Source organism: Sylvia atricapilla, chromosome 27, assembly GCF_009819655.1.
Source record: "Sylvia atricapilla isolate bSylAtr1 chromosome 27, bSylAtr1.pri, whole genome shotgun sequence".
Lineage (NCBI taxonomy): Eukaryota > Metazoa > Chordata > Aves > Passeriformes > Sylviidae > Sylvia > Sylvia atricapilla.
The window spans coordinates 3,117,908-3,142,940 of NC_089166.1; the positions used below are offsets into that span (position 1 = coordinate 3,117,908).

A 25,033-nucleotide genomic window follows, 5' to 3' on the forward strand; every position below is an offset into this window, starting at 1 on the left:
AGCTGCTCCCTGCACTGTGGCCTCCTTCTCCCTCTTTTGACTCATTAAATTCTGCTGCAATCCAGCCCCTGCCTTTGTGTCATCCTTTGCCCTGCAGACACTCTCCCAGGGCACAGAGGTTGCCCAGGGCTGTTTCTGGGAGGGGTTGTTGGGGCTGGTTTTGCACTGGCTGTCAGCACAGGCTGGCATTGGTCGTGCTCAGTGGGCACTGAGTGATCCTCTGCATTCTGAATTTCCCTGTCCTGATGGATCTGAAAGGAAGGATAAAATCCCAGAATGGCTTGGCTTGGAAAGAACCTTAGACATCATCCAGTCCAATTCCTGTGTCATGGGCAGGGACACCTTCCAGCATCCCACATTGCTCCAAGCCCCATCTCAGCCTGGCCTTGAACACTTCCAGGGATCCAGGGGCAGTCACAGCATCTCTGGACAACGGGTGCCAGGGCCTCACCACCCTTGGATAATAAAGGATTGCTTCTGGATACACCCTCTGAATCTACTCTCTGTCAGAGTGAAGCCAATTCCCCTTGTCCTGTCACTAGAGATTCTTATAAACAGGCTCTCCCCATCTTGACCATAAATTCAGGTACTGCAGGGCCACAATCACCTCACCCCAATGCTTTTCCTCTCCAGGCTGAGCATTGCCAATTCTCCCAGCCTTTCCTCCTGCCAGAGCTGCTCCATCCCATGGATAATCTTGGCTTCCTCTGGGCTCGCTCCAACAGCTCCATTTCCTTCTGTGCTGGGAGCCCCAAGCTGGAGGCAGCTCTGCAGGTGGGGTGTCACCTGAGCATGGCAGAATCCCCTCCCTTGGCCTGCTGCCCGAGCTGGTTTGGATGCAGCCCAGGACACAGCTGGCTTTCTGGGCTGCCAGAGCACAGTTGTGCTTTGTGGCAGGCCAATCATCCCACAGGCAGCCCCAAGTCCTCCTTTGCAGGGCTGCTTAGAATAGAGTAGAACAGAACAAACAAAACAGAATAGAATGGAATAGAATAGTATAGAATGGTGCAGAACAGAACAGAACAGAACAGAACAGAACAGAACAGAACAGAGCAGAGCAGAGCAGAGCAGAGCAGAACAGAACAGAACAGAACAGAACAGAACAGAATAGAATAGAATAGAATAGAATAGAATAGAATAGAATAGAATAGAAAAACAACAAGAACAGAATATAAGTACTCTATATATTGCTTTTGCACTGCCTGTTTTTGGTAGCTGGGGGCTGCAACGATGGCTCCTGTGAAAAAACTGCTGGAAAATTTCACCATGTCCAGCAGAGCCAGTCTCTAATGGCATTGAAGATGGACATGGCTGCTGGCTAAGACTGGACCAAGTCGAGCTTGAGAACGCCTCTGTGATGATATATTTAGGAAGGAAATCAAAACAAAGTCCTACAGTTCTGCTTCTTGTCAGAGAAGAGGTGTCAGCGTCCACAAACGTATGTGGGGGAACCTGATGGTTCGTTTTAGGATCTCAGAGCACAAAAGACACAGCAGGGAACAACTCAGTTAATACAACAAAAATGCAACTTTATTTAGTGCCACCAAAATGCAATAGTGGGTGAGAAAATAGAGAATAGTAAGAAAGATAGAAAAGAAGGTAAGGGGATTATAGCTACCAATGTGGAGGGATGAGTCCTCGAGGCCGAGATGCCCATAGACATGATCTTCTCCAGTGGGGTGTAAACGAAAGTGAGCAGGGGTCTCCAGGATTTTATAGGTTGGTCAAGGCAGGGACAAAAGTGAGTGGCACAAAGCCAAAGCAGGAGCCACCTGTGTTGAGGCAAAGCAAGGGGCCCAGAGCCAAAGCAGGAGCCACCTGCGTCAAGGCTGGGACAAAGGAGAGTCACAGAGCCAAAGCTGGAGCCACCTGCTCAGGGACAAGCTGCACACTGTACGTGCTGTACTCTGGTACAGGCGGACCAGTTTGGGCAAGTAGCCTTGGCTCAGTCCACTGTGACCTGTTCCATTACTCTTGCACTCGGTTCTCATGGAGATGCAGACCAGTCCTCCGAGACTGGGCAAATGTTCTGCCTCAGCCAGGCCAGTGCTCCCTTCAGAGTCTGGGGTCTAAGTCCTCAGTCATTAGAGACGGTTGTGAGCCAAATCACATTCTTGGAGAGACTCTGACAAGAGGAAGAGGTGAGAACTTGTGGGGGAAAACAACATGGCAACACCAGGGTCAGTGGGAAAGGAAGGACAGGAGGTGCTCCCGGCACCAGAGCTGAGATCCTTCTGCAGGCTGTGATGACACCATGGAGAAGCAGCTGTGCCCCTGGAGCCCATGGGGATCCACAGGGGACACAGAGATCTACGCCCAGACCATGGGGATGCAGAGGGGATGCAGAGATCCACCTGCAGGCTGTGAGAAAGGTGCCCATGGCAGAGCAGGTGGAAGCCTGAAGGAGGCTGTGCTCCAGTAGATAACCTCGTGGAGAGAGTGGCCCTGCTCCAGAGCAGGAGCAGCTTGTCCTTGGAGGGCTGCACTCCATGGAAAGAGACACCAATGCTGAAGCATTTTAGGGGGGAATGTTAGCCTATGGGAGGCACTCATGCTGCAGCAGGTGCTGTCGTCCTGCTGCTCGTGAGAATGGACCCAGACCAGAGAGCTTTATGAGAACTGTCTCTGGTTGGAGGGACCCCACGGCCTCAGAGGGGAAGGACTCCTCTTCAAGAGCAGTGGAAGAAAACATCGGTGGTGAACTGACCCAAAAGCACCATGCCCTGTCTCCTTGTGCTGTCCTTTGGGAGGATCCTGGGCTGTGCCAGCAGGAGCAGCACCAGGAGATGGGTGGGAGCGGCGATGCCGCTCTGCTCAGCACTCGCCTGGGGCCATCCCCGTGTTGGGCACGGGCTGTAATGCAAGAACAACCTGGACCAAGGGGAGTGAGTTTGGTGTAGGGTGAACAGGATGGTGAGGAGATCAGAGCACTTGGCTGGAGAGAAGAAGCTGAAGGCTCAGGAAGTGTAGGGAAGGCCCATTGCTGAGTGTAGAGAAGGGAATGCTTTAGGAGAGACCAAAAATCATCTTTCTCATCACTGAAGATCATTAGGCCATGCTGCCCAACCACAGGTCAGTGGAGAAAATTAGAAAACAGAGTTACCTATTGCATGACTCAGAAAATTTAAATTGAGCCTGTGTTAACACCCTGTGAACAACCATTCCCAACAATCCCGGTGCATAACCCCCCCCCCCCCCACAAACAGCCCTGGGCATCATCTCTCTTTCTGGGCATGTTGGGAGAGGATCTGTAGGGGAATAAAGGAGATGACAACATGGGCTGCAATGCAAAAGAACTTTAATGAGTCAAACCAGGAAAATTAGGTCAATCCAAGCAGAGATGCCAATGCAGAGAGCACCAGGGGCAAACACCAGTTGCTGGTTCTCCAAGGTGTGTATTCCAAGCAGGTCCCCAGGATGGCTGTGTGGGGCTCACAGCCCCTGGGAGCACAAGGGAACAAGGACACAGGAGGGAAAGGAGGGAGTGGCAGAGGACAGAGGCAGGGATGGGCTGTGCTTGCCAGGAGCCCAGGCTGGCCCCGTCCCTCTGCAAGGGCTGCTGGGGCTGCTCAGCCCCTCAGGAAGCACCAAGGCCATGCTGTGTCCCCAGGGCGGTTCCATCCTGTGAGTCCCTGGGTTCCTTCCCCAGGGCCATGGCCAGCAGCTTTAGCAGGGGAAGCATCTCCTGCCACAGAGGCCACTGCCCAAGCCCGAGAGGCCAAAGCCCCCAGAGCTGATGGGCACTCCCTGAGAGCTGAGGATGCTGCCAACAGCAGCAGAGGTGGAGGATCCCACCACGGTGTTCTGTGGGAAGGAGCTGAGGATGGGGCCGGGCAGGGTCACCACCACGGGCGAGGGCTGGATGGCCACGGTGGAGTCCTGGCACTGCCTGACACAGGGCTCATTGCAGCTGTTGGCCAGCGGGGTGGGGCCGCAGGGCTGGCAGGGCCGGCACGGGCTGTAGCAGGACATGGCTTGGGGCTGCACAGGCACCTGGGAGACAGGGAGAGGGGAAGCAGAGCTGAGAAAGGGCTGTGTCAGAGCCGTCTGTTGGCACCCCATGACAGACAAAAGCAAAGAGAAGCCCAGCCTCTTTGCTTAGAGAGGCCCAGCATCCTCACTGGTTGCTGAGTTCCCCAAGAATCTCCTGAATAGTGACCAAGGCCAGGGAATCCCACACCTTGGCCTCAGCTTAGGAAACATCTCAGACAAACCCAGCCTTTCTCCATACACACCTTCTGTCCCTTCCCTCTCCCAGAACAAGCTGTTCTCAACAACCCAATGGGATTAAAGCAGAGAATGTGATTAGAAAGCCCAAAGGCAGAAGAAGAGAAAGGGCTTCAGACTCACCTTGATGCCAAGGAGATGGAGGTGAGAAGAGTGAATGAGAGGGCAAAGAGAAGGTCCCCCTTTTATACTGCTCCTGCACTGCCCCAGGCCCACAGGCAGTGCACAAAGGCAGTAATTTTCCAACCCATTCACCTCCAAAGCAAAATATCCGCCCTAACGCCACACGTTGTGGTTTGATTTCCATCAACGCTGCCATTTCATTTCCTCATTTCTGACCTGCTTGCTCTGTGCTGCAGCTCCTTCCACGTGTGCCCTGCGAGGCCTGAGCACAGCTGGGCTCAGAGCGTGTCCCTGCAGGCACAGGATGTGCCCCCCATGCCGGAGGGTCCCGTGCAGGCAGGGGATGTTGGCTCGGGGCAGTGCCTTGCCATTCTTGGCAGCTGCCTCTGCAGGGACAGCCCCAGCTCTGCCCTGCCCTGCACAGAGCAGCAGAGCAGCCAAAGGCTCCTCTCCTCCCACCACGTCCTACCTGCTGCTCTCCCCCCTCTCACCTCACTCCAATGCCCACTGGACACTGCTTCTCCAGGGAAATGCTTTCCTCTCCCTTCCTCTTCATGCCCTGTGCTGATGCAGAACGTTTCCCAGGCTGAGTATTCCAGGGCTGGGACTGGAAAGCCAAAGCCCACCTGGGGCTGAATCAGCAAAGCTTGTGGTGGCAAACAAAATCTTCCACACAGGGCAAAAGGGAACAGCAAAAGGGAAGGTTGAGCCAAGGCTGCCTGGGGTCAGGGGCTACAGGACAGGGGAACGTTCTCCAAGGCTTCTGGCTTTGGTGTCCAGTGGCAACATTTCCTATCACAGGATAAGGTTTCTGATATTCCTCAGAAACAGGGGGTAGGAAAAACCTGCCCAGAGCAGAGGAGGAGGAGGATCAGCTGTGGGAACATTTAAACAGACTGCACTGACATGAGTGTATGCAACCTGCTGATGGGCACACAAGCCTTGGTGTCAGTGAAAACACCTCCAAACACCACTTGGGAGGTGCTGGCAGTCAGGGAATGCAGATGGGGACACAAGGAGATGGTTAGGGAGGATACGAATAGAAATGTACAGACTCTGGACTTCAAACACGCCGACTCTTCCACCCACTCAGGCTTCTGGAACATCAGATGTGCCTTCACGGGCACCTATGAAGAGCCAGAGATCAGAAAAGCTGGCAGCAACTAAGGGGCACCTTGTGATTCACAAAACCACAAAAAGTCAAGGCAAACCACAGGACAACAGGATGAGATGCTGATGGAGGGACAGAATGCACACAAGGACTCCTCTTCCTGGTCAAAGACACCTGGCTGTGGAGGGGAGCTCTCGTGGAGGCTGAGGAGCTGTAAAAGGGCTTTCAGAAAACCCGGCCCCATTGCTTGGTCACATCCTGGCCTTCAAAGCTCTATGGCTTCTGCAGGGCATCGGGACTGATGCCTTTCCAATTTCCAATGCTGCAAATGCCTCCTCAGCCTAGAGAACAAACCCAGCACCACCGGAGAGGGAGGGAAATCTCCTCCATTCTCCCAGCATGACAGTGATTTGGGGAAACTGCAATGCCACAGGCCTGGGGATGCTCAGAAAAGCCCTGGGACAAAACCTGCTCTGAGAACACACCACGGACTGCTGCACTTCCCTGCCCTGCAGACACGGAGGCAGCTGGGACATGACCCAGTAGGACAAGGGAATGCCTTCAGTAGGCAAATTTCCAGGGAGAGACTCTTCATGCCAGTGGCAAGTCACGCTCCAATTTTGGCTTGGCCGTGTGTCAGCCTTTTGGTGTGAGGCCAAGCCAGGAGGGTGTGATGTCTGCAGGCCTGTCCAAGGCACAGCTGAATCCCCCTCCAGCAAGCGTAGCTCCATCCTGGCCCTGGGAAAAAGGGATGCTTGGCAGCTCCCTCACATGTCACATGTGTCCTCAGCACTGACAGCATGTGCTGGAGAAGTGGCCTGTGCTGGTGTGTCATCCAGGTCAGGCTCCACACTGTGCAGCCAAAGGGCATGGTGGGTGAGGAGAGAGGGAGGAACAAGGAACGGTCCAGACACCCAACACCTCCTCCACATACTGAGGAGGAACTCAGTGGCACAGGGCTCTGTTTGAGACTTCATCACTGCCAATGATCAGGGAATTATTGAATCCCAGAATCACAAGGATTGGCAAAGACCTCCAAGATTATTGACTCCAACCATTACTCATGTGTTCCTACAAGAAAAATCATTTGGCTTCTCATCCTTGAACATGAAAGGGATCTCCATGACCTACTGGGGATGTCAGAAAGGAGGAAATTAAATGACAGCTTTGATGGAAACCAAAACACACCCTGTGGCATTAGGGAGCACATTTTGCTTTGGACATGAGTCTGTAGGGAAATTGTTGCCCTGTGCAGTTACTGTGGGCCTGGGGCAGTGCAGGGGCAGTATAAAAGCAGCTCCTTCTCCTCACTCTCTCATCCACTCTTCCCATCTTCTGCTCCTTGGGAATAAGGTGAGTTTGGAGCATTTCTCCTCCTCCTTGTCCTCCTTCAAATGCATTTCTAAGCACATTACTTGTCTCCAGCTGGGCACTGGGGCTCCTTGCCATGGGTGAGGGAAAGAGGCAGAAGGTGTGGCAGAGACAGGCACTGGGTCTCTTGAGCTGTGGGCTGGGTGGGGATCTCTATGGACTTTGTCATGATTTGGGGAGTCTTTTGCACTGAGAGAAACATGGTCATCCATATGGCAGAGTGACAGGCTGATCCTCACCCACTCCTTGTCCTCTGCTTCCCCTTTTTCTCTCTGCCAGGTGCCTGTGCAGCCCCCAGCCATGTCCTGCTACAGCCCGTGCCGGCCCTGCCAGCCCTGCGGCCCCACCCCGCTGGCCAACAGCTGCAATGAGCCCTGTGTCAGGCAGTGCCAGGACTCCACCGTGGCCATCCAGCCCTCGCCCGTGGTGGTGACCCTGCCCGGCCCCATCCTCAGCTCCTTCCCACAGAACACCGCCGTGGGATCCTCCACCTCTGCTGCTGTTGGCAGCATCCTCAGCTCTCAGGGAGTGCCCATCAGCTCTGGGGGCTTTGGCCTCTCGGGCTTGGGCAGTGGCCTCTGTGGCCTCCCCTGCTAAAGCTGCTGGCCATGGCCCTGGGGAAGGAACCCAGGGACTCACAGGATGGAACCGCCCTGGGGACGCAGCATGGCCTTGGTGCTTCCTGAGGGGCTGAGCAGCCCCAGCAGCCCCTGCAGAGGGACGGGGCCAGCCTGGGCTCCTGGCAAGCACAGCCCATCCCTGCCTCTGTCCTCTGCCACTCCCTCCTTTCCCTCCTGTGTCCTTGTTCCCTTGTGCTCCCAGGGGCTGTGAGCCCCACACAGCCATCCTGGGGAGGACTTGCTGGTCATGCTCCCTCTCTGGATCAGAGAGATAACATCTGCTGGGATCTCTGCCACAACCATGGCACACAAACTCTCATCTGCCCCTGCTCCTTCCTGCACTGGATTCCTCTTTTGGATTGACCTGTTTATCTCTTGTGACACATTAAATTTCTGTTGCATCCCAGCCCATGCCTCTGTGCCATCCTTTCCCTTATAGGGATGATCCCAAGATGCCCAGACAGAGCAGTGTTGACCAGGGGTGGTTCTGGGTGGGTATTTCAGGGATGTTTGTACAATGATTGTTCACATAATGGCTGCTAACTCTCTGTGCAGGGTCTCTGCCACTGTGGTTACTCCAGACACACACAGTCAGGAGGAAGAATGTTTCTCAGGGAAGTTTTGGGGGGCATGGGGCATATGAAGAACCTTCCTTATACCCATTAGGAAGGATGGAACAGTGTATACTAAGTCCTTTTCAGCCTTTGCAAATGACTAAAGCCCCATTACAGATCATGTGTGCAGGGAGACACAATCCTTTGACAGGTTTAGTCCATCTTCAGCTTCTGGAAACAGTTTTTTACATATTTTTCCAGATAGGACAGGAAGAGGCAAGCTTGTCTGTGCTTGAAAATGTCTTTTGTTAGTATTTCCACTCAAGGGAAGCCTACATTGTTTTTCTAATATACAGTTATGATTCTATAAACATACTGTCTCTTGTACCATAAAATGATTCTGCTCTTGCTGTTATCAGAGAGCACTGGTAAACCTTCAATCACCTGCTGGAATTACATTAGATGAATTTCTAGCTACTGCCAGAAAAACTTTTTCCTATAACTCCTAACTAGAACAGCAGGAAACCTTCTAGTGTATCTTTTTCCCCTAAAGGAAAACAGAGGATTGAACATCAGTGCCTTTTGCTCACATGTGTATGAGACTCCTCATTTAAAGTCAGTTCCAAAAGAGGGTCATTGCCCCAAGGAGAGGGCGGCTGTGAGTGTGGATTGTCCAGGGAGGACAAGAAACAACTGGGGCACAAGTGTGATGAGGAGAAGCTGAGGGAGCTGGGGGAACTCAGCCTGGAGAAGAGGCTCAGGAGAACCTTCTCACTCTCCACAACTCCCTGACACGAGGGTGCAGCCAGGTAGGGCTCAGGCTCTGCTCCAAGGGAACAGGGACAAAGTGAGTGAAAACAGCCTGAAGTTGTGCCAGGAGGGGCTTAGGTTGGAAAAATTCTTCACTGAAAGTGTGGTAAGTCATTGGAACAGGCTGCCCATGGCAGTGCTGGGGTCACTATCCCCACAATTGCTCGCAGAACATGCAGATGTGGTACTTGGGAACATGGGTGGCCTTGGCACTGCTGGGGGAATAGTTAGACCTGATGATCTTAGAGGGATTTTCCCACCTTGACTGTGATTCTGTGAAGCAGAGGCAGAATGATGGGCCCAAGCCTTGGTTTCCCACACAGAGTGTCAAATAATTTAACAGAGCGGTGCACAGTGGGTGAGCTCAAGGCAATAATATCCCTGTGACTTGGGCACCTGCCCCCCCACGTGTGCTCCTCTTGGTCCAAGTTTTGGTCTGGGGTGTTCTAACACCTTGCTGAGCTCTTTTGCCAAGTCAGTGCAGGGAGGCATTCTGAGCTTACAGAGCTGCAGCTCCCTGATCTCCTGCTCTGGCTTCTGGTGCACCAGCGAGGACTAAAACAACCCCAGACACAACATAAACATCACTGAGCACCCAAACCATCGGTGTGTTATTGCTGCAAAACGTGGAGAACGTAAAGTTTTCTTAAGAAATTATGTTCTTTGATGTATGACCTTTATATACTTTCAAGACCAATCCACAAGGCGTCTTCCAACCTCGACAATTCTGATTCACTGTTCAGGGTCAGTTCATAACCAGCGCCTAAGGCTGCAGTAGTGCCAGTCAAAACATAAATGAGTCTAAGCCTGGCACATTCTTATTGATTGAGGAGAGATGGGGAAATTGATTCGGTGATCAGAATTCGATTTTACTCAGGTTTCCCAAAAGCTTTTATACCATTTCAGGAAGGTTAGTAACTCCCACTACAGTTATTAGGTTAAAAGATCATACAAACAACTTACGCATTCTACAACACCTTTCTCGCAGCAGGGGGTTGTCTGAATCTCTCCTCTTCCCATAAACAGGTTTAACCCCATCTTCTGTAATCTCAGAGGTCTATTTGTTCCTGCCACGGCATCCTGGTTATCAAACCAGTCATGCTAATTAAGTCTGTCTTACTCTCTGTCTTGTGTATTCCCACACATTCTATCTAAATGGGTTTATTTCGGCTGAACATTCCCCAGCACCCGAGGGCGGTTCCAGGGTCGCGGATGGTCGCTCGATGGCGCCGTGGGCGCGGCAGTGCCCGTCAAAGGCGGCTGGGCGGGCAGGGCGGCCCGGGCCGGCCCCACGGCCAGCCCCACGGCCAGCCCCACGGCCAGCCCCACAGCCGGCCCCACGGCCAGCCCCACGGCCAGCCCCACAGCCAGCCCCACAGCCAGCCCCACGGCCAGCCCCACAGCCAGCCCCACGGCCAGCCCCACAGCGGCCCGACTCGGACCCACAGCCGGCCCCACGCCGTCCCGGAGCGGCCCCGGCCCGGCCCCGGCATGGAGCTCGAGGAGGACTTGGGTGAGGCTTGGCTGGGGAGGGACGGGGAAAGCGCTGGTGGGCTGCGGGCAGGGCCGGGACCACACCTGCCTGGGGTCTGTCGCTCCCGTCGGGCCGGGTGTGTCCCCCTTCTCGGGCCGGGTCTGTTCCCCCCCTCGGGCCGGGTCTGTCCCCCTCTCGGGCCGGGTGTGTGTCCCCTTCTCGGGCCGGGTGTGTCCCCCTTCTCGGGCCGGGTGTGTCCCCTCTCGGGCCGGGTGTGTCCCCCCTCTCGGGCCGGGTGTGTCCCCTCTCGGGCCGGGTGTGTCCCCCCTCGGGCCGCGTGTACCGCTCCCCTCGGGCCGGGTGTGTCCCCCCTCTCGGGCCGGGTGTGTCCCCCCTCTCGGGCCGGGTCTGTGTCCCCTTCTCGGGCCGGGTCTGTGTCCCCCCTCGGGCCGGGTGTGTCCCCCCCCTCGGGCCGGGTGTGTCCCCCCTCTCGGGCCGGGTGTGTCCCCCCTCTCGGGCCGGGTGTGTCCCCCCTCTCGGGCCGGGTCTGTCCCCCCTCTCGGGCCGGGTCTGTCCCCCCTCTCGGGCCGGGTCTGTCCCCCCTCTCGGGCCGGGTCTGTCCCCCCTCGGGCCGGGTCTGTGTCCCCCCTCGGGCCGGGTCTGTGTCCCCCCTCGGGCCGGGTGTGTCCCTTCTCGGGCCGGGTCTGTGTCCCCCCTCGGGCCGGGTCTGTGTCCCCCCTCGGGCCGGGTCTGTCCCCCTTCTCGGGCCGGGTCTGTCCCCCCTCGGGCCGGGTGTGTCCCCTCTCGGGCCGGGCCTGGCCCCTCTAGTCCCGTCCCCGTGCGCAGTGCCCGAGCCGGGCGGGCCCCGGGCCCTCTCTCGGTGATTCCAGCCCGGGTCGCCACACCAGGTGCGGCTGGTGCGGGTGAGGTCCGGCCTGAAGGACGTTTCTGAATAATAACGCGGGTTGGTTTGGCTCGCACATGGCCTCCACCCGTGTCTCCCGGCTCTGCCGCTCCAGGCGGTTTGGGGACCCGTTTCCATGCAGTGTGGACAGGGACGGGTACAAGAATCTCACTGCACATGGCATTGTTGTGGTGCCTTTGGTGGGTTCAGACGTGTGAAAATTACAGAGGCTCGGCTGCCCGAGCCGCTTCTGTGCTTGCTGCTGGTGTTTGGTGCTGGACGTGCGGTGCTCAGGGCTCTGGTGCTGCTCTCTGTCCCCTTTCCTTCACTGACAGCACACTTGGTCTTGTGTGGAGCCAGTTCAGAGAGAAAAGCCCTTGGAAAAATCTCTAACAAATAGTGTTTAGTCTTGTGAATTCCTTAAGCGGACAGTGCTTAATGCTGTATTTACGTATGTATATCAGTGATTTATGTGCACAAGTGAGTATGCTGGCCGTGAGACTAGACTGTGTGCCTGATAAAGGGCGTATCTTGGCCAGACCCCTTAGCTGGAATGCATTCAAGGAGAAGAAACCTTCCTCAGAAGGGAGGACGGGATGCTTGGAGGAGCATCCCCCACACAGCCAAGGCCAGAATAGAGTGATGCTGCCTTCTAATACTGAAATTACAGTGTTAGAGTGTTTTATTTTTCACATTTTCGGTGACAAAGCCACTTGTGATTGCTCTTCCAGGGGCAGCTGGGCCACTGCAAAGCCGGGTGGGTTTTCAGCTGCTCTAATGCCCCGAGTGGGCTGTTGAGGTGAGAGGTGCTCAGAGGCAGCAGCACTGCACAGTCCAGATAGAAATGAAGATCTTGTCTGTCCCTTCTCTTTCCAAGTAGCTCTCAGCATGAATTCTGGTCGTTGGCACTTCTGGAACAGCATTGTAACAGCTGCCAGCTTGGGGCCTGATGGAGCCACGAGTGTGAGAGAGGAGGGCAGAGGCAGCAGCAGCCAGTGCCTAGAGCTGGGTTAGCTCCTGCATAATCAAATCCTAAATGTGCTGAAAGCCTGGGCAACAAGAGTGGCAGAGCAGAAATGATGGAAGCAGCCCAGGCTCCCTGATGTGTACCCCACAGACAGACCTACTGGCAGTAGTGGGGCCTTTTGTCTCCTTCTGGCTGCCTCTCTTCTTCCCTGAGAATATGCGTGTTTATTAATATTTATATTTTAATATATTTTATAGACAATTATGTATGCATGGATTCACACTGCCTCGTGTTCAGTATGTTTGTTCCTCAGTGTTTTTGCTGCTTTAGTAATGCCTCAGCTCCTAAATAATTACATGATTAAAAGCTTCATTCAGAGTCTCATGAACCGTGTTAGGCACGCTCCAGAATGTAACTCAGTTCCTTCACATTCGGCCTCCAGCAAAACAAGCTGTTGATGGAAAAAAGATTTGGTTCAGCTGCTGAAGGTGCTGGTGGGTGTGATGTGACATGATCCCAGTGATCCTTCTCCAGGAGAGCTGGAAAGTGCTGCTGGCTTTCCCTTGGAGTAAGGGTGGTTGCCTCCCTAATAAGGTAACATAAAGAGTTATTATGCTCAGTGGTGCTGACTCTCCTCTGTTTTAACTAATGTCCCAGTTATGAGAACTTCAAGTTTAATTGATTTGGTTATCCAAAGCAGGTGCCTGCCTTAATGAATGGTTTCAAACTAAGAGCAACTGGTTTAACTCCTCAGACCACAACCCTGATGTGGTGGTGTGGGGTTTTCCCCAGTGCACCGTGAGTGATTCTTGTCTCCCTAAGCAGATGCTCTTCCCTTTTCTGTTCCATCAGATGTGTTGGACCCAGAGAGGTTAATCCAGTGCCCTTTGGTTAAACACCATCAGATCAGAGCACGGAGGTTTCCCTATCACCTGGTGAAGTGTAAGGAGGTGAGTTGGGCAAGCAGTGACTTGCATGCAAATACACCCTGTGTTCCCTCACAAGTAGCCCTGTTTAACTTTCGTTTCATATAACTTCAGGATTTGTTTAGTAATAGCTTCAGGCACGCAGGAATTCACCCATTCATGGTCTGCCTCTGTTGGAAGGAGGCAGATCCTTCATGGCTACTTCAGGTGGGAGACTCTGGTCTTTTTCAGCAGCTCACAGGGAGGCTATATTCATTTTTTCCACTTTTAAGTTGAATAAAGCACTCTGTTGGAGCATCGTGCACCCCTCTGGGCCCCTCAGAGCACAAGTGCTGTGATGTTGCAGTTCATTCTTTCACTGCAGGGCTGGGCAGTCTGGTTTTGCCAACAGCTGTTTCATGGGCAAAACTGCACATCCTGGGCTCAGCACGTGTGGGACAGATTTATTCCCCTCTCCATCTTTAATTAAGAATTTGATTACAAATCATTTCATACGACACACTCCTTCCTCTCTTCTCTGTTGTCCTCATGGTTGGGTTTCTTTAAACCTGAGCTTTGGGGTTTTTTTCTGAGACTTTTGAAAACCTAATTGTCTCCTTTTTAAGTTTGCCAATATGTTTTTAAAACGGTCCAGCATTGCTGTGCCTTCCACTTGAGTTACAGTTGTAGACAGCATGTCCTGACATCAGTACAATAAATTCATTTGGGTGAAACTAGAGCCTTAGAAGTATTATTTAGCTAGTGAAAGTGGGAGGCAGAGCTATGTGGCAAATACCAAACATTCAGAGAGGGCTGATATGTTCCATGATGAACCCCTGCACATTTTGGCAGGAGTGTGCGTGTGAGCTGGGTGAACAGTGTGACCAAGTAAACCTTAAAGCTTGTTGGTTTTGTCCTGATGTTGCCTAACTTATGACCAGAGAGTTTGAGGAAGTTTCCTGGTTAGGAGGATGAGGTGAGATAGTGATCATCAAACAGATAAAGCCAGTGTCTTAAGTAATTAGCAGAAGAAGGGCTGATTAACATAAGAGCTTGGGGATTGTCAGTGGTCCATCTGAAGATGCCAGGGTGTTATTTGCAGTGGCAAGGGTTTGGGTGGAGTTGTCCCTCTTGCTTGGGACAAGTTTGTTGAGTTTCCTTTGCGTCCCTTATGCTTCCACCTGGCTCAGTCTCCCATTGCTCTGTGGAGAACACAGCACTGACCCAAACATGGACACTGCAAGCAGAGCATGTTGAATCTTCTTGGCTGGAACTGTGTTAGAACCATGGAATCACAGGATGGTTTGGGTTGGAAGTGACCTTAAAGCTCATCCCATTCCAACCCCCCCTGCCATAGGCAGGGATACCTTCCACTATCCCAGGTTGTTCCAAGCCCTGTCTGACCTGGCCTTGAACACTTCCAGGGATGAGGCAGCCACAGCTGCTCTGGATAGCCGGTGCCAGGCCTCCCCATCCTCACAGAGAGGAATTCCTGCTCAATATCCCGTGTACCCCTGCCCTCCCGCAGTGGGAAGCCGCTGCAGCAGTGGACACCTACGGACATGTGGCTGTACCACACCTTGGCTGTGCTGAAGCCAGGGATCAGCAGTGCTGGAGGAGGAACTGCCAGGAGCAGCACTTCTGCCTTCCTTGGGTGTGAGTCTTGATCCCTGAGCAGCAGAGCCAGGCAAGCACTGGTCCAGTGGCAGAGCTGGGGTTTTCCCAGTGATGCTCTATCACCTGCAGGAGAGAATTCAGTGTAATGGCAACAGAGCTCTGCCATGAGAACTGGTGCCTGCCATAATGGAAGCCCAGGTGGAATGCTGCCAGCTCCCTGGCTCTTCTAAAAGGTTTACAGAATTTCTCTGCCTGTGTGCCCACTTAGTTACAATACATCTGAAGGGTTTAGATTTGCCTGATGTCTCTCCCCTGCTGGTTTTAAAATGGTTTTGGTTGTGCTTTAAGCTGTGCAGTTGTATCACCAGCACTGCAGGGAACTGTAGAGAGCTTGCTGAGAGTCTGTTCCACTTCAGTCAGGGTGACTCAGTGTCTGCGAATTGTGTTTGGAAGAAAAGCCATTTTCATTTCCCCTTTTGTATTTAGTGATTGTCTGATCAATACATTATAATTTCTTGTTTATCACTGTATTTTTTAAAGCAACACCACAAATATCCCAGTCTTTTTTTCCTATGTATCAACAAGAGGTAAGTGAATTTGAGAGATGTAACACATAATTTTGTTTTTCCCTTGACCAGAGCAACCCTGAAATTGCAAAGAAATTGGCCACGTGCCCCTTCAACGCTCGTCACCTGGTTCCTCGGGCTGACCTCAGCGACCACATTGTGAAGTGCAACGACAAGGCCTTCATGGAGCAAGATGTGGGTAAGAGAACCCCTGTGCTCCCTGGGGACTGAGGTCTCCTCGTGGAATAACCCAAAACTGAGAGGCAAATGGTTGCCTGTAGTTTTGTGTGACACAGCAGCTTTAGGAAAACTTAATCTCATTTGTTTAACTTTATTGGCCAGTTTCTTGAAAATATGTGTCTTCGTTTGAAAGACAGGTGCCTGCTAGGGAGGACAGGCCTCCCTTGGAATGGAGAATTCAAACCTCCTCCTCCCAAATTATTATAATTTTGAAAATTAAGTGGGCTCTGAGGCAAAGATACGGGGATAGGATTAACAGTTCTTTACTAGTATGTATAACAAGGCAAACAAACAACAACAACTACAGCATTAACAACAAAAAAGAACCAGGAACCTCGAGGGGCTTTGCTTCACAAAGCCCGGGGCAGTCTGATCTCAGTGCCCCTGCAGGACTCTGAGAGCTGGAACGGTGGAAAATCCCGGGCTGGTGGTTGAGATGTATCAGAAGCTCTGCTTCTGAGGGTAGCTGGAGTGGCAGGGACCTCCCGGCAGGGCAGGGCGGGGGTACAGAGTAGCAAAAAGCCTCAAAGAAGTGCCGAAGAAACTGGGACGGTGGGACAGAGCCAGCCCAGCTCCAGCAGGGCAGGGGAAGGTGAGCTCAGAATTCCTGAGTGGTGGTAGATTTCCCAGGACCGGACTTGGTGGTGACAGTGAGCTCCTCCTGCGGCAAGCAACAGCCTGACCATCCTCTGTCCGAAATGCTAAGAGCAAGAGACAGCCTAGCTGCCCCCAGCCCCTTCCTTTCCCTGCCCCCAAAACTCTCCTTATCTTCCCCCTCCAATTCTCAGAGATAAAAGAACTGTAGCCCAGTGCCACATTCCTCTCCCGACTTTTGGCTACCTCTTTGGTTTGGTCAAGCGCCCACAAGTTCCCAGCAGTTAGTCTCCTATCAACTTAGGGGCAAAAAATCTGTAAAAAAACACCAAACCTAACCCGCAATGATAGGACAGATGCTCTGGGTAGGCTTTGCATGTATTTTGTTAGCAGGCTTGTTGAATAGAAAGGTTTTACCCAAAACCGTGCAGGAAGTGCCTCTCAAAGGTGGACTGAGATGCATTAATGGGTACAGGGATGGGCTGCTCCTCTTACAGAGCTGATCTCCCTTTAACTCTTGCACACCACAGGCCACACAGTTTTCTGTCTTCTGTAGAAGTGCACAGGCAGTGATGCCTACATCCGTGTCAGCAGGTTCCTCTTCACTCCAGCATTCCTGCTCTAAGTTCCAGGGAGCAGAGTCTTCTCTTTTTCATTGAAAAAGGCATGGTTGAAGTTGCTAGATTTCAGCTGTCCCAACCTGTTTGCATTGGTGGGTCTTCCTCTAAAGCCTAGAGATGTTTTACAGCTTGAGCCGAAGGGTTCAGTGGATTTGAGGATTGCTGGTCACTGTGTTTTCTCTGTTCCTGAAGTGAGCCGGTTCCGTGAGCCCCCACAGGACCAGCAGAAGAATGGGAGCACATGGCAGGCACCTCCATGTGGTGAAGACTGGGAAACAGGTGAGGAACTTCCCCGTCTGCTGCCTTCTTCCTGGCCATGTCCTCCAGCTCCTCTGGGGACATTGTGAGCCCAGAGGTGCTGTTCACTCAGGGCTGCCTTGTAGGACACTTGGCTTATGCTTGTTCATGTGAATATGGATCTCTCCACCCAGCAGGCTTGGCTTGGTATAGAGAACAATCCAAAATGCCTGCCAGAACGAGAATGGGGAGAGATTTCCAAGCATCCCTTCCTCCCATAAGAGCTTTTGTACCTTATGTGCAGTGATAGCAATGGAAACATGTTCCTCAGTGAAGCAGACGCATACCTCATAGGTCAACTTTTCCTTCCTCTTGAATATGTAAAAATGTGACAGAGGTATTCCTGATCATAGAATCACAGAATCCCTGAATGGTTTGGCTTGGGTGGTACCTTAAAGTTCATCTCATTCCGTGAGCAGGGACACCTTCCACTATTCCAGGCTGCTCCAAGCCCTGTCCAGCCTGGCCTTGGACACTTCCAGGGATCCAGGGACAGTCACAGCTTCTCTGGGCACCCTGTGCCAGCCCTGCCCACCCTCCCAGGTGTATTGCTTCCCAATATCCCATCTATCCCTGTCCTCTGGCAGTAGGAAGCCATTTAAGCCACTAATCTGATGGTGGTTTTTGGGGTTTCTTAGTTCTGAGCCACAACATCTGCTTTCTTTCACAGAGTTGGTGGAAGGATCCGAGTCTACTTTTGTGTGGGGTGTGATCAACTCTGCCCTAAACAGGTAGGGAATGCAAGTTTGATTCTTTACAACAGTGTTTGTTTAAACAAATATTGCAGCCATCTCCTAGCCTCACCCTGATGGCTGGACAGGAGCTGCCTTTGCTGCTGTACAACGCTGGGAGGAGAGATGCTGCTGGTTCAGTGTGACCTGGACCAGAGAAGGAAACCCTCAGGAGCACAGATACTGCTCCTGTGTGTCTGTGGCAGGCTGCTCTTTCTGCCCATGGCCTGTGTTCAGGGACTGATGGATGTCTGGGCATTGTACAGAGAGAGAGGTGGTCACACTTGTGGTCCCTTTGAGTCCTTGAGAGACCCCTTGTGAGCTCCTGCCTCTTGGGGCCTGGCAGATGTTGGGAGTTGGGCCCTGTGTCAGCAGAATCCTCCTCTCATGCCCTTTCTAAAGTGTGGTCAGAGTTTGGGGCAGGGGGAGCTCAGAGCTCAGTGCCCAGCAGTGAGCAGGAAGGGGCTGCCCTGGCTGGCTATGGGATGTGTGGCACCACCAGAGCTGCCAGAGGTATTTTAAGGTTTATTTAACCAGTTCATTTACAGTCCATCAGTTATCCTGCCCCAGCAGGCTGAGTTCTGTGTGAGCTCTTCCATAGGGGCTGACAGCAGCACTGCCTGGTTCCACCTGTCAGACTCTAAAAGACCTTTGAGTGTTGAGAGCACATCCAGCTCTCCTCAGCAGCACCAGCATGGTGGCACAGCAGCATCCCCCAGGGCCTTGCTGCAGTAAAATGCATACATGTGAGCCAGTGCATTTGCCAGAAGTAACCAAAGTCACTTAATTCCAGCGCCGTCAGTGACCAGAACAACTCCCTGCCCTCACGGATGCGGCCCCCGGAGACCCTCCCGTACACCGTGTCTGCAGGACTGTGAGTACTGTGCCTTTGGCACCCAGTCCAGACTGGGGACAGCTCCTGACAGCTCTGGCTCCCACTGCATGGACAGGAGGGGTTGTACTGAACAGCTGCTTCTTGAGAGCAGCTTCTGAGGGAATCTGCTGCTCGGATCATCCTCTGTGTCCTTCCTTTGAAGCGTCCTCTGCTCTTTCCTTGCTCCATTCCTGTGGTCCAGGTTAGGCAGAGCTGTTTCCTGGCCACGTTTTGCCATCTCTCTAAACAGGCCCTTCCACAGCATCCCTGTTATCCCCTTTCACCCCCCACCCTGCCCCTGACTTAAACCAAATTGTTCCTTTGCCTTGTGCTCTGTTCACTTTCAGGCCCAGCTAAGTGAGAGCTGGGGTGAAATGGGCTCCTTAAACCAGCACCACTGGGGAAGGAAGCTATCACATTCCATCTGGGGAGGGCGAGAAGGAGCTCCCCATGGGGAAGTGTCTAATGCTGAAATCAAAGACTTTTATTTGTCTTTAGCAGCAAAGCTACAGCTTAAAGATGCTTTGAGGAATGATTGTCCTGATTCCCACTGGGAGCAGCTAAACCTGGTGCTCTCAGGGCACTGCAGACAACGTTCCTGCACAGCCACAGACTGTGCAATTGCCACAGTCTTGGGCTGAGTCTGGCAAACCAAACTGAAATGTCAGTTGTAGACAAGCCTTGTTGCCAAGTGCTGCCTCTGCAGAGGCCACTGTCCCTTGGGGGAGTGGGGGAAGTTGTTGTATCTTTGTCCATCTCATGCAAAAGTTGTATCTTGTCCTTTCCAGAATTCGGAATATTAATTCCTCCCCCTGGAACTTGGGTTTGCCCCAGCAGTAAGTGTCTCCGTGACTTGGACAGGAGAGCTCCTGCAGCTGACAGACATGCACCTGATGGCAGCACTCTACACTTGGCTTGTGTTGCATAATGTGTTTCTTGCAGTGTTTTAACACGTGGAACTGTCCTTGGTTGCCAAATGTTTTCCCCAACCACTTGTTACAAAAGTTACCTTCACCTTAATTTGGTGAATTTTCTTATTGTTCTTGAAAAAATAGACTGACAAAATTACATAGAGTCAGAAACCTTCCCTGTTCATCCCTGGGTCATAGTAACTCCATGTGAACAGGAAAAACATTTTAATTGGCAAGTCTCTGTTTTTTGTAACAGAGAATGATCTGTGAGATCTTTGAGACTGTTCTGTGTGCTCCAGAGATTGGGAAACAGTAAGAGACCCTTCAGAAGGGTTTTAAGGAGTGGGGACTGAGGAAGTTATTTTAAGCAGGTGAGGTAGGATCTGATTAGGTTCCTAATTAGAGAAGTGACAGTGGGAAACAGATCAGTTTGCAGGGCTGAAAATACTCACCCAGAATCTTGTTCCTTTGCTTGCCACTTAAAAACCTTTGTGCACATGGAAGAGCCCCTTGGGTGCTCGTGCTCAGTGCTAACTGCAGAGGGATGCAGGAATGGGAGGGGGAATGTCCTGCAGGAATGGCAGATTTGGGAGAATTCAGGTCTGGTATAGCTGGAACTGCTATAGTCCCATTTCAGTGGAAGTCAGGAACCATCCAACAGTAACTTCCAGGAATTTCTGCCCTATGCCTTAAGCATCTTGCTGTTCTCAGGAAGCCTAGAGGGATTATGTGGAACTTCTGCTGGACATTCAGGAGAAGTTTTGGCTGGTTTTTTGGGAGCTGCAGCAAACTCCCTGCAACTGGGGCTCTAGGAGTCGTGTTTGAGGGCCTGTTACAGCCTGGAGATAACAAAGTGCTGAGAGTTTCTCCAGTCTGTGAAGAGGCCGAGACTAAAATAATCTGGAGCAGCCAAACTTAAAAGTATTTTTTCTGTGCATACACTTTTTGTTTTTATCTTGTTGAAATCTGAGTTTATCCCCTCAGGATATAGCAAGTGTTCAGGTTGGGTTTTAAACCGTGTTGTCATTTGCAGACTGCTTTGAGAGCATCCTGAGCTTAACTTTTGCACCCTCACACCTTCAGCCTTCCCTTTGTCTCCTGTGTGTGAGGGGTTTCCTCAGGCAGACCTTAACAGAGAATCTCTGCAAGTTCCTTGAATTCCACACAACTCAAAGCAGGGGAAGTTTCAGGAGGACACTGATGTGCTTTTCCAGTTTCTGTTAGAATTTTGCAGTTTTTTAATGCTTAAAACATGTTTGAGAGCTCTCAGGTACCTGTTCTGTATTGGGGGAGGGGAGGAAGGGAGTAGAGATGGCTTAAATCAGTAAAAATATGTGTTTAGGCCTGAGAGTGTTCAGATCAAGCAGTATATTTCCAAACATGCAAAGTACAAAATGGGATCTCAATATACAACCATAAAGAATTAAGAATCCAGACATTATGTTTGTCTAGAAAGAGATTAATGCCTTCATATTTTCCTCTAAAGATTGGATTTCCACCATCTGTATACTACCATTATACAAAGAGCTTACTGGAATATGCAAAATTAGGATTCTTTTAAACTTCTGTCAATTTATGTCAAGGTTCTTGTTAGCAATTTAGAATGAAAATGTTTTAAATACCATATGACTGCCTGTCTTTTGAGTCAGTAAATGCTGACTTGGGAAGCTCTCCACCTTGATTTATTTTGTCACTTGGAATGAAAGTGGTGACAAACACCAGCTGTGATTGTTTCTGGTTTGACAGCAGTTGCTCATTTATAGGATTTGTGGGCCAGAGCACTACAATTTTACAGGTAAATGTCATAATTGGTCACCATTAGCCTGAGCTCCTTTAATTGGCAGGGGGTGAAAGCTGCTCATCTTTGGGGCTCACAGTTATCTGTGCTGTGGAGGAGGAGAGCTCCTCCAGGTGATTAACACCAGGGTGACATTGTTCCCCCAGTCTGGGATGGATCCCATAGCCCAGCCTTTCTGGAAAGGACCAGGCTGGAAGGTTGTGGGTGTGATTTCAAACATCCCCAGGCCACAAGAACTGGGGGCAGGCTCCATGGGAAGGGGGGTCTGTTGTGTAGGGTGGGTGCAGCCCAGCTGTGACTGCTCTGAGATCCCACATGCCTCTGGGCAGTGTCCTCGGGCATGTCCTGCACCTGCCACCTCCTGTGGAGGCCAGGGAGGCCAAAGGGCAGCGAGGCCGTGGTGGCTCTGCTGTTCCTGCAGTGCTTTGGTGAGCCTCCCCCAGCACTGGCAATGTTTCCAATCCCAGTATTGGCTATCACTGGGCTCTCAGCTCCCTCTGCTTGTTTTACATTTGTCACATGCCACAGAATATTTTTCAGGTATGTCACTCCATCCTGGTGACAGACTAAGGACTTCGCTGTGACATACTCACTGCTGTGTTGGAGTGAGTGCTGGGTGGGTTGTGCAGTGCCAGAGCTTTCACCCCATTCCCTGGAGGCTGGATGTCCTGGCCAGGAGCAGATGGGATGTAGAGTCAAAATCACAGACTTGGTTGGAAGGGGACCTTAAAGCCCATCCAGTGCCACCCCCTGCCATGGGCAGGGACCCCTTCCACTGTCCCAGGGTGCTCCAAGTCCTGTCCAACCTGGCCTTGGACACTCCCAGGGATCCAGGGGCAGCCACAGCTGCTCTGGGCACCCTGTGCCAGCCCTGCCCACCCTCACAGGGAAGAATTTTTTCCTAACATCTAATCTAAACCTCTCTTTTTTCAGTTAAAAACTGTTCCCTTTGTCCTAACACTGGCCGTGTAAGAAGTCACTCCCTCTGTTTTTTATAAGCCTTTAGGCACTGGGAGGGGCTCTGAGGTCTCCTGGGAGCCTTCTCTTGTCCGGGCTGTACATCCCCAGCTCAATGTCCCTTGCCACCATTTCTCCCTTCTGTCCCATCAGGAGGGTGCACTCTCCTTGGCCTTTCTGTCGTGACCTATATCCCTTGCCAAGTCCTGTTCCATCTGTGCCTTGGCTTTCCTCACCCCATCCCTACACACCCCATGCAGACATCCCATAATGGCCCAATGCAGCAGCTCTCTTCTGCTGTGTCCTGACAATATTCCTGCTCTGTATTTTGCAACTCCAGGATAATTTCCAGTCCTTCTGGGCTTTTAATTTCTACTGCCCCTTTCCAGAATGTGGATATGACTCTGATCCCTTATTCTCCTGTCTCTTTTCCTTTCTCTTGGCCCTTCCCCTCCCCAAGCCAAGGCACAAAGATATCCAAGAGTGCTGGAACAGGAGTCCAAGGATGCCTGGAGGGAAAGAGGAAACTCCATGCCAGGAACGCCCCAGGACTGGTGCAGTGGGGCTGGGGCGGGAAGGGCTCCATCACCCACAGGCCTTGGGGAGAGAAAGTGAGGCAGGAGCTGACAGAGCTTTTTCCTTTACACGGGGCTGGGGAACCACAACACGTTTTCCTCCTCCAGCTGAGACTCCCAGCCCTGGGCAGTGTTACCATGGGCTGCGTGTTGCACTGAAGGAGGTGGATTTTTAACACATCCCCTTGTGCTCAGACATTCCAGGGTTAACCTGAGGAAGAGTGAACAGGGAGAGGCAGGCACAGAGCTGGCCTTGGGCCAAGTACAAACATCCTCTGGTACTTATCTACACCATCTTCCTTCTGAGTTAATTCTGTCCCACCCAATCATCATCTTATCACTCTTAATCTCCCCCTCTATTCTGCACATATCTTACACCCATTTCACTGGTTGAGATAAGAACAGTAATAATTGAAACAAAGTTAGATATAATTAATAATTTTAAAAAATGAGGGAGGGAGAGAAGGGGAGACATAAAACCTAAGACAGACAAGTGCTGGCCAGTACAGTTGTTCCCCACCCCCCCTCCCAGCCCATCATTCCCAGTTTATATACTCGGAATGACTCTGTGGTGTGGAATATCCCTTTGGCCAGTTCAGCTCACCTGTCCTGGCCCTGCTCCCTCCCAGCTTCTTGAGCCTCTGGTCACTGGCAGAGCCTGGGAAACTGAAAAGTCCTTGATTTAGAGTAAACACAAACCAGCGGTGTGTTATCAGCATTATTCCCATACTGAATCCCAAACACAGCCCTGGGAACAGCTGCTGAGGAGAAAATTAAAAACTGGGACATAAAACCTTTTCTGAATTTCTTCCACATGTTCAGTGACATTCAAACACACTCCTGAAGCATCAGTCCCACTTCCAGCTGCTGCTCACGGTATCAAAGCCCCTCAGGGGCCCACTCTGGACAGGACTTGGTGCAGCCCCATCCATCGGCTGTTCCCACCTCTGCATCAAGTTCATACGTACAGCACTGACAACCTTCTGCATTCTTTGCTGGCTATTTTCTCATTTAATAAATGTTTTGTAGCTGTGGGGACTGGAATTACTTCAAAACAGAACTTAAAAGCAAGAGGAAGATAATCCAACCCCTTGATCTCACGTTTTAAATCCACAATCTCTTTATCAACAGCCACATTTTGCCCTCCAAGCTTTTCTTTTACTTCACTTAATTAGAGCCCCCTCACCTGCATCACTGGCAGGTAAAAAGGGAAAGTCTGGCCCCTCTGAGGATCTCAGGGGGAGTGGGCAGAGCAAAGCAAGGGCCTGGATGTGCCCCCAGCTGCCCCCACTCCTGTTCCAGCATCCACCCATTTCCAGCTCCCTTTTACCACCAGCTCTGGGGCTGTCCCAGCTGGCACATCCCACCAGTCTGACCAGCACAGGCTCCTTCCAAGCCCAGTGCAGAGGTGTTGGAGTGTGAATCCCCCTGGGCCAAATCCACACAGGCCCAGGAGTGCCCAGAAATGTGAGGACTGAATTAGAACCTTCAGAGAAATGAAAATAAATAAATCCACACAGACATGAGGTAGAAATGCAAGTTTAGTTTTAAAATAAGTAAAGGATTTTTAAAGTACTTTAGCAAATAAGAGACTGAGTTAGTTATTAAGAAAAGGATCTAAGATCTAAAGTTTAGTGGCATTGCCTTTTGCAAAGTTAGTTAAACTCTAGTCATACCAAAAATAATGTAGCCTTGCTGAAAATTCCTAAATAGAACAGATAGAGCTATATTCATAGAATTTGTCTAAGAATTTATGAAAATTGTCACACATCAATTTTAGCTTAGGACAAGTCCAACACTATTGTAAGAAATTCATGTTTAAGCCTGATTGACCCAAATTAGAATAAAATGTCTTCTTTGAGAAGACACACACAGAGGACTCACAAAAACACTGATGCCACTGTTGTTGCTACTGCATGGACTGCTACTGATAAGATGCTCACAGGACAAAGACTGACTGAGACTACAGACTGCTGCTGCTGTGGCTGCTGCTTCTGCTTGGACTTAGAGATTTTATGTTATCAGGCTTCTGTGTACTGCTACACACTCTGATAACTTGGCCTTCATGGGACTGATGTAATGGTGCAATAAAGGACTTTGCTTTTACAACTCCCATCGCTGTGGTTTTCAATTAAGACACCCCAAAAACTTGACATAGTGGGACCCATTTCCTACTGTCACCCCAAC

The 25,033-nt window shown here is 51.6% G+C and overlaps 3 protein-coding genes across 3 annotated transcripts in view; 2 read left to right on the forward strand and 1 right to left on the reverse strand.

Moving 5' to 3' along the window:
* Nucleotides 1–3,488: 3,488 nt before the first annotated feature.
* LOC136372342 (feather keratin 1-like) overlaps nucleotides 3,489–25,033 on the reverse strand; it is a 32,945-nt gene continuing 11,400 nt past the window's right edge. Inside the window, exon 2 of the mRNA XM_066336940.1 lies at nucleotides 3,489–3,993. Within this exon, the coding sequence (XP_066193037.1) occupies nucleotides 3,667–3,972 (306 nt within the window). The 5' untranslated portion in view covers nucleotides 3,973–3,993 and the 3' untranslated portion in view covers nucleotides 3,489–3,666. The remainder of the gene's footprint in view (nucleotides 3,994–25,033) is intronic.
* LOC136372134 (feather keratin Cos1-2-like) lies at nucleotides 7,133–7,429 on the forward strand. The gene has a single exon (XM_066336604.1). The coding sequence runs from the start codon at nucleotides 7,133–7,135 to the stop codon at nucleotides 7,427–7,429; it is 297 nt and encodes a 98-aa protein (XP_066192701.1).
* LOC136372135 (gametocyte-specific factor 1-like) lies at nucleotides 10,029–19,976 on the forward strand. Its single transcript, XM_066336605.1, has 7 exons — nucleotides 10,029–10,329; nucleotides 13,014–13,111; nucleotides 15,322–15,448; nucleotides 16,896–16,982; nucleotides 17,671–17,731; nucleotides 18,525–18,605; nucleotides 19,394–19,976. The coding sequence occupies exons 1-7, from the start codon at nucleotides 10,029–10,031 to the stop codon at nucleotides 19,443–19,445; spliced, it is 807 nt and encodes a 268-aa protein (XP_066192702.1). The 3' UTR covers nucleotides 19,446–19,976.